General features: G+C 38.0%; 1 protein-coding gene across 1 annotated transcript in view; it reads right to left on the bottom strand.

Annotated features, from left to right (window-relative positions):
- Positions 1 to 8,503, bottom strand: part of LOC118427711 (major facilitator superfamily domain-containing protein 1-like) — a 10,670-nt gene extending 2,167 nt beyond the window's left edge. The window contains exons 1-11 of the mRNA XM_035837621.1: positions 8,312 to 8,503; positions 6,281 to 6,333; positions 5,491 to 5,603; positions 5,077 to 5,119; positions 4,710 to 4,777; positions 3,687 to 3,795; positions 2,842 to 3,040; positions 2,379 to 2,490; positions 2,119 to 2,175; positions 1,684 to 1,895; positions 151 to 354 (exon numbers count right to left, since the gene is read on the bottom strand). Of these exons, the coding sequence (XP_035693514.1) occupies positions 151 to 354; positions 1,684 to 1,895; positions 2,119 to 2,175; positions 2,379 to 2,490; positions 2,842 to 3,040; positions 3,687 to 3,795; positions 4,710 to 4,777; positions 5,077 to 5,119; positions 5,491 to 5,603; positions 6,281 to 6,333; positions 8,312 to 8,468 (1,327 nt within the window). The 5' untranslated portion in view covers positions 8,469 to 8,503. The remainder of the gene's footprint in view (positions 1 to 150; positions 355 to 1,683; positions 1,896 to 2,118; positions 2,176 to 2,378; positions 2,491 to 2,841; positions 3,041 to 3,686; positions 3,796 to 4,709; positions 4,778 to 5,076; positions 5,120 to 5,490; positions 5,604 to 6,280; positions 6,334 to 8,311) is intronic.
- Positions 8,504 to 8,639: the final 136 nt, after the last annotated feature.

Raw genomic sequence — 8,639 nt, 5'->3', positions numbered from 1 at the left:
TATTCTTTTCGGTCAAAGATCGGAATAGTATAATGGGTATAATTGCCCAATAGTTAGCCATCTGGGGTATGATACACACTATAAACGGTGTTCTGAATGAAAAGTGAAGATTACAAACTATACTTTTGTCTTGTTGTTAGTAAAACTCACCCCTGACTGCATCTACTAAGTACAGCACTACTCCTGCGATCAGTGCCAGACATAGCCAGGCCAGGAAGAACACTTCCAGCAGTAGATACCCCTTCTGGTCTACAATAGACCCTGCTACAATAGAGATGACAGCCAGTCCAAGGTTCTGGATGGACTGCATGAAGCCGTAGGCTGTTCCCAGCTGGTTCTCTGGGATTATAAATGCTACATGGAGAAAAGAAATTCATTAGTTCACTTTCACTTATTCTACAGCAACAACAATGACTTAATAATTTTTTAGTCATCAAAATGTTAAGTAATAAAAAAAAATGCCTCAACATTTGAATTCATACTAGCTTGATAGATACAAAAATGTAATAGAATACTCACTCACAGACTGATTGATAACTTGCCATATTACATGAGGTTTTACTTGTTGTATGACACTGGCGCCCATTGAATGAATCAAAATGACTCACACTAAAAAATTTGAATACTAGATCTGGACTTGGGGATTCCTGTTCATACCTTTCTTTGTTCAAGGACATCAGATTTTCTCAACTTCTGGTGCATTTTGCATTGAAACGTTCATTTTCTCTGGTGGGTATAATAAATAAATAAATAAATAGATAAATAAAATACAACGCAGTGTATTCCGTATCACCCTCGGGCCCAGCCCCCCACTCCCCACGGGTCGGATCACCCTCCAGCCTTTGGGCGATTCTTCCCACGGTCAGGCTGGTACCTTGGGTGATACGGATTACACTGCGTTGTGTCATATATATTACACTAGAGTCAATTCCAAGTCACCGAGATGGTTTTGAAATAATATTTGTAATAAGTTTGAACTATTTTGAGTAAAAGAACATTTCAGTCACTAAAGTTCGAAATTGTTCAAACATTTCAAAATGAAAGTTTAAACATGTTTGAACCTTTTTATATTTGTTGGAACATTTGGGAAAGTAATGATATCATTATCTCTTTATTTAGAACAATTTGCAAACATCTATGTGTTTTTGTTATTGTTCCAACATGTTCCAACATTTTGTGTCATTTTTCCCCTCCATAAAAACTTTTATTGACCCCATAAACAAAGCTGCTAAGCTTGGTCCTTTGTTTGGCAGATTTTCTTCAGTATACACTAGTGAGTCTTTTGTGAGAAGGTGGCAGACAGACATAATTTCCTGCACTTGGCAGGGATGTGTGAATTGCCCTCTTCCCAGCCCACTGACCCAGTTTCATCATATTGTTTCCATGTTCGAACATGTGATCACAAATGATGCATCTATGTTGGAACAGTTTAGAAACTATCAGAAATAATGTATTTGATGTTAGAAATGTTCCTAACATGTTTGAATACTATAGAAACATTTACAACGTCACATAGATGTTGTAAATAGTTCTAAACAGTTATTTATCACAGTTAGATTGTTACAAAGATTTCCAAATTGTTAGAACAAAAGGCAAGAAACACCCTCTCGGTAATATGGAATCGACTCTATCATATAACTCATATACATGTACATGTATACATATAAAGAAAAGAACACCCACCAACAATAGGCCAGAGTGCACATGCCAGGAGTGAGTATGACACTCCCATGATGCTCATGGCTATGTATGGGTTCCAGAAGGTGAAGGCTAACATCATGTGACAGGCCAGGGTCACCAGGATGGCCAGGATGACCCAGAACACGTTCTTCCCTGTCTTGTCTACCAGGAACCCCAGGACAGGGGACGCACCAGCCGAGATAATGTATACCAAACTGGAAAACAAGCATTAAGGTATCATGTATTTAGCTCCAACCGAAAAAGAATAAGGTTCCATCCCAGTGTGAGTTGATCAAACCTATCATTTTGGTCTTATGCAGTTTGTACCTAGAGTCCAAGACTGGTAGTAAGAATGGTTTGTGCGGAACTGACAAACACACATAAAAAGGGATGCACCAGACATATACAAAAACATTCAATGAATATATCTTCACTAACCTGTTCACAGCATTGGCTGAAGTTGGATTCAGGTCAAACTTCTCTTCAAAGAAAACACTGTCAAGTAAAGGATAAATATTGAAGTGAATATACAAGAACATCATCCTTGAGGCATGGCAGTACGAAAGAAGAAGAAGAAGAAGGAGAACTGTGAAATCTATCACATTTCACAGTATAGCATTGCAATTGTAGCCAATAAATCATGTTTAAGAGGCATTTAAGAAGCACAACGTTAACATAATGTAGTGTGCTGAACTCACAGCCCCAGTCCGATGAAGGGGAACACAGCCACGTAGTATGCCACACAGATGACTGTAATCAGCCAGAATGTGGCCGGGAAATCCTTCACATCAGTTATCCGAATCACTTCACCTACGGACAGAAAAAAATGTTTTAGACTTCCGTCCCTTATATTCACTGTTTGTGACAATTAAGTCCCACTGACAAACAATAAGAACACTATAACATGTAAATGTCTATGGCAATGCTGCATTTAGTATATTGCAAATTGTGGAACACACAAAGACAGATACAAACACACACAAGAATTAAGTTAAACATGTATCACTCATTTGTGGTGAGAAGTTATTGTCTGTGATAAGATAACTCTTTATAAGACAACAAATGGATGGATGGTTGGATGGATGGATGGATGGATGGACGGATGGATGGATCGAAGGACAGATGGATGGGATGAATGGAATGATTGAATGAAGTACTAACCAGTTTTGCCGGCATCTCTCTTGAGTATCCGTGCAGCCCTCTTGTCGTAGTACCCCAGCAGCAGGCCACACAACAGTGATAGCACACAGGTCCCCGCACCTACCCACAGAGCATACCCCAGGGTGATGTACCCTTCCCCTACATAACCAGATATCCACTTGTACACAGGGCTCATCACATTCATGTTCACTGTGCTACCCTGGAACGGAAAATAAAGGACATGGTTACATCAAAATATCTTTGTATTTAAAACTTTTAGTCAATTAGGGTTGCCTCCAGCTCTTTTATTTTCTTTATTCACTGTTTTTGAACCAATGTTTTTAATTTTTCATTGTTAAATGTGTTAAATTTCAATCTTACAAAAATATACATGTATTTTTCATTGATTTCATGTCATTAAGATTTTCTGGACGGGGTGAAATTGCTGTTACATCAAGAAAACTTCTGTCCAGGGACAGAGGGACGGGTCCCAGAGACAGCCCTACATTCAACTAAAATAAGCAATAAAACTTACAATAGATACTGCAGCACCACATGCACCCACATGCAGAAGTTTAGTGGGCAAAGATTGTTGACAATTTTCATCATAACATTAACAAGCTGTTGCACCATTTATAACATGTTGCAAACCTGGTTTGTTACTTTGATAGATTCACTGTCAGTTTTTTTAAATTGTATTGTACCTTGAGCTCCATTTACATCTACATTGGAAATTACTCCAACCACAAACACATTCAAAAGTACATGTATATTTCCAAATGTATGGACAAATTAAAGATGAAAGTAGCTGGGAAGCGCAAGGCTCCTCATCGACTCAATAGGCAGATTTTGCTGAAAATACTCACAACTCGAGAGAAACTGAGCTGGAGTCCAAACACCATGTTTAACTCTTTCCCTCGGAACCAGGTTACAGCGTACGTGTTTTGTGCAACAGCGAGTGATTCACCACCAATCCTGGAAGCAGAGGGGAAAGGGACAGGTTTAGTATGTGCAGAAGAAACATGCAGGGAGTTAATTATGAACAAGAGGCTGCCACCACATAAGTTATGGAAGGATAAATAATCCTTTTTAGCAGCAGTTCAAAGACCACAGCTGTAACATGTCTAAATAAGAGAAAAACAGGTCGAAAAAATTACACAATTCTGTGCTCAATGTGCTCAACATTTGTGATTTCTGGCATTCAAAGTTGAAAAATAGGGGAACACATTTCACACTAACTTTGAATTGCTGCCAAAATCTAGTCCAGTCCATGGCTTACCACTCTGGAAATGCTAACTTGAAGACCACAGGCCATGTTTAGTTCTTTATTCTTAAACCAGAGGACAGCATAGTTGTTCTGGGCTATAGCCAAAGAGTCACTTCCAAGGCTAGAAATGCAGAATAAGTTTAAAAAACCTTTGATCCATCCATTCTTCATACTAATGCTTTTACGATATTACCTGTATACCAGTGGAAGTTTAAATACTTGCTACATCATTTTTTTTATAGTTGTAATTGGTCTATAACTTCATGCTCATTTATACCCACTGACATAAAAATATTGTGGTATTCAAGACATGAGACAAGCATTGAATACCTAAAACACATCAATACAAGCTTTAAAAGCACAACATTTACCTCCAGACACTTTGCAAGACGGGTCAAATGTTACGTTATTCAGTAAAACTGCTTTTAGGCAATGCTAAAACATGGCATGACTTTCTGACGACTTTTGAAGGCTATGTAACTTCGAAACAAAAACAGCATTCTAAATCTAAGGCAGAAATGTATCTGCTATGCATACTGTATACTTAGGCACCAATAAGGTTGAGACAACTTTACATTGAGGTCGTATTTGATGTGCAAAGCAGTTTTTGGCATTTACTCACCCAAAGATAAATCTACCAGCTTCCATAAGCCAGAACAGGTTCAGTTGGGCCCCAAGAGCAAAGACACACTGGAAAATATGCACCAACGATATATTGTTTCTACACATTCATAGGTTTTCTGTAAATGTTCAATGGAAAAAGATGTACAGCAAACTGTAGTTTTGTAGCAAAGCAGTTCACTGTGAGAACGCAGCGGCCTGCTTCAAACCAAAACCATTGTTCTAGCTGTATCAACAAAATCCTCATTGTCAGTGTTTCCAGTGAGGGGAATATGAGCATACAGCATCAAATAAAAACCATCATGCAGTTTGAGTGTAAAATGACTTGAGTACAAATGAGAAAAAAATGGTATGTATGGTGTTCTTACCTGCCCAGCCAGGACAAACAAACTGAAGATGATAGTTCCTAGTCTGGAAAAAAACAACATCAAATTACATGTACATGTCAATCTTTCATAAGGATGAATACTGATGCATGCTTGCTGAACTACATCCATATGTACAAATAACTTTGAAAAAGAAATCATGTTTTTTTCATACAGAAATAGAAAGGTTTAATTTAAGTTTGCCTAACATCGGTTATCAAGTAAGCACATTGATTATTGTTGTTAACTTGTCCTTTTATCATTGATTGCCTTAAAATCTTATTTTCTTAATGGACTTAAATGAACAAAGTTTTCAGTCAATAAATCTCTTAACTTAATAAATCTCTTAAACAAGCTCGATCAAAACCATCAGAGAAATCCATTATACACTGATGTGAATACAACAATTGTCATTACCTGATACCAAAGACTCTGTCCAGCAGAAATCCCCCAAAGAAGCAGAGGATGACATTTGGCCAGGAGTACCAGGAATACAGGGTCATGAAAGTTCCTGTGTTCACATGCATGTCCTGCAAAAATAAACTGTGTTAGCTTGTCAAAACAAAGTCATCTCATTTTGCTACTAGTACCTCACTTCTTTTTCATTCTTTCCTTCATTTTTACATTTATTGAAATTATTTTAACCAAGCAATGCAGATACATCCCATTGAATGTTACAAAGGCCATCTTACTTGCAAAAAAGGTAAGAACAGGAGGATTCAATTCTTATTACTCTATATTCTGAACTTCAACATAGTCATACTCTGCTCAATATTCATTAGTTGAACTTGAAGGACAAGGCTGGTTATATTGCAGATTGTAGTTTTGTAGCAAAGCAGTTCACTGTGAGAAAAGCAGTGGCCTGCTTCAAACCAAAACCATTGTTCTAGCTGTATGAACAAATCCTCATTGTCTGTGTTTTCAATGAAGGAAATATGAGCATACAGCAACAATTTATAATTATATATATATATAAAGATTAATCTACTGTCTTGGTGGCTAACAACATGAGATCAGGACAATTTGGTCCTTTACCAAATCAGCCCACCACCAGTTGGTCAACCCGGCCAAGGTTATGGTTTGGGTTTGAGTTGGGGCGTTGGGCTGAGTTGCTGACATAGGTGTTGTGCCGAGCTGGTCTGAATCATTTTTAGCGTCACGTCCGACATCCACATGTACAACATGGCAGGGTATACTGTATACTTGCCTTCTTGATCTGGGACTGGAGGGCTGCTGGGTTGTCATAGCAAAAATAACTTCCTGAAAACATACAGTAATCAATATGTTACCATATGTATTATATTATCTGGAAACTTTCATATTCAATATTGTGGATAAACTTAGATCTAACTTTTCTCTAGAGTCTAACCGTTCCTGTATTTACAAATCACATTTTCTTGTCTTTGGTAAAGGGACAATTTATCATGATCTACGTTACGTTAAAAATGCTGTCTCTGTTCCAAGGACGTAAGGACAATTGTTTTGGCCATAGGAAAACTACTACTCTCACCTCTCAAATAAACGTACCGGTACGTTTATTTTTTTCCGCCTCAGAATCCACCCGGTACGTCCTTATTTTAGACGGTACGTTTATTTTTTTTTCAAATTTGGGCTTTTTTGACTAACCAGGGAACTCACAAATATTGAAAGTTGGAATTTTCTGCCCATATTTCCGCAGTATTTTTGCTCAAAATTCACTAAATCTATCTAAAAAGTATCATTTTCCTTACGTAAATCTGTTGTTTACATTGTTGAAAGTTGCCGACAGTCAGTAGTGTCGCGTGCAGGGGCCTGCTCAGAGACCAACGCCCCCCGAAGGGCGGAGTTTTCTTGAGAGAAGCAGCTTGAGAGCTTTTCCGGCAAAAGTCTCAAATTACCCACTAGCTTGATTTCACATTAACCAGCAAGTAAATTTAGAAGTGTGCAACTAATCTTGGACAAGTAAAAAAAAATCCAATAAAGATATGGAAAGGTTTCAAGTGTGTTCTCTTCGAATTTCCGATGTATTTTAGCTCTGTTTACATTGTTTGAGGCCGGCAGTGATGCCAGCCCATGTAGGTATGGAGGCGTGTTCCTAATGGAACACGCCTCCAAGGGGGCGGAGTTCTAATAACTCAAGCTTTGTGAGCCGGTGCCGCCTGTGATCATGGAGCCGGGAAGTCTACTAGGGGTGTGCCGTTGGCATGGGAACCATCACAACATTTCTGTTAGATGTCGCATTCTCAGCAATATGTCGATCTTTCCCTGGTAACTTCTACACTAAAATGTATTTCTTTTTACCAACTTGCAGGTAAAGTTGTGGATAGAGAAAAAATTCTAGTTTATGCTGCTTGTGAAGTTGTAAAACTAAAAGATTATCCTTGCTCCAACAGAGTTCTCAGGTCTCTCATGCATGTAACACTTTTGGGGGAGTGGCTACAGTGCTGAGTCTATGATCGAAACATTTGGGGAAGTTGTGTTTATTTTGGTTACTACTCCATAACCTTTTCTAAAGATAAACATGGCCAAATAACAATTTACTATTGTCTCTAAGTTTCCACTCAGTATTTTGAAATACAATATTACAAAATACCCTTTTGTATTTCTATAAATATGGAATCTTTTTCTAACTTGAAATGTGTTCTTTCCCTGCATTCAAGTGAACTGTTCCCCTAGATAATAGATGAAGTACAATGAATGGCATGAATGAAAGAGCTCCAACTTGTAGGAATTACACTGGGGATTGCTCTGGAAGGCTGTAAGAGCTGTCCAGCTTTCTTTCTGAACTGGGGGTTATTTATTTTATAAACATGTACATGTAGTCATGCATAGTCATGTTTGCCAAAAATAATTTTTGCCATAAGTGTTTTTACAATGTCCAATTAGTTTATTATTTACTTACTACAAATTTTTAAGATGTAAAGGTAAATCTTGAGCTATGAGCTAAGATATGAGCTGACAAGTTGCCCAAAATACACCAAAAACCATTGGTACTCAGGCATAAATAAGTAAAAAGAACCTACCTGATCATCTTCTCTTGGACAGAAGTAGTATGGACACAGTTTACATGTCAATTTGGTATTTTTCCGGGGGGTACTTTTATTCCAGGGGGTACTTTTATTAGATTTTGAAGATTTTTCCGGGGGGTACTTTTATTCCAGGGGGTACTTCTATTTGAGAGGTGAGAGTACTAGTACTAGTAGTACAGTAAAATTTACCCCCTCCCCTTCATTGATATCTGCGAGTAGAACAAACTCACCGAAACTGAGGAAACATATGAGCCAAAGCACCAGGAAACGGTGCAGGGCTCTCCTTGGATCACAGGCTGCACTGGCGCCGCATCCTGTTAACTCTTCCTCGTCTTCAGACGAGTTTCTTCTTTTTACAAGCGGAGATTTCTCATCAGGTTCCGCCATTTTGGTAAGTTTTGGGTCACGCGCCACTGGGCCGATTCCATTAGTCAGCACTAACATGATCTTAGATTCATGTGAATTTTTTACTTTCAACAATTCTTCTAATGAAAACAAAGTTTTATATCAAAGAAAGCAAATTTATTTTTACAATAATCAATTTTGTTATTTGTACCA

Source organism: Branchiostoma floridae, chromosome 12 (assembly GCF_000003815.2).
Source record: "Branchiostoma floridae strain S238N-H82 chromosome 12, Bfl_VNyyK, whole genome shotgun sequence".
Taxonomy (NCBI): Eukaryota; Metazoa; Chordata; class Leptocardii; order Amphioxiformes; family Branchiostomatidae; genus Branchiostoma; species Branchiostoma floridae.
Note: the sequence above shows the minus strand (reverse complement) of the source record. Positions and strands in the feature narration are given on the sequence as shown.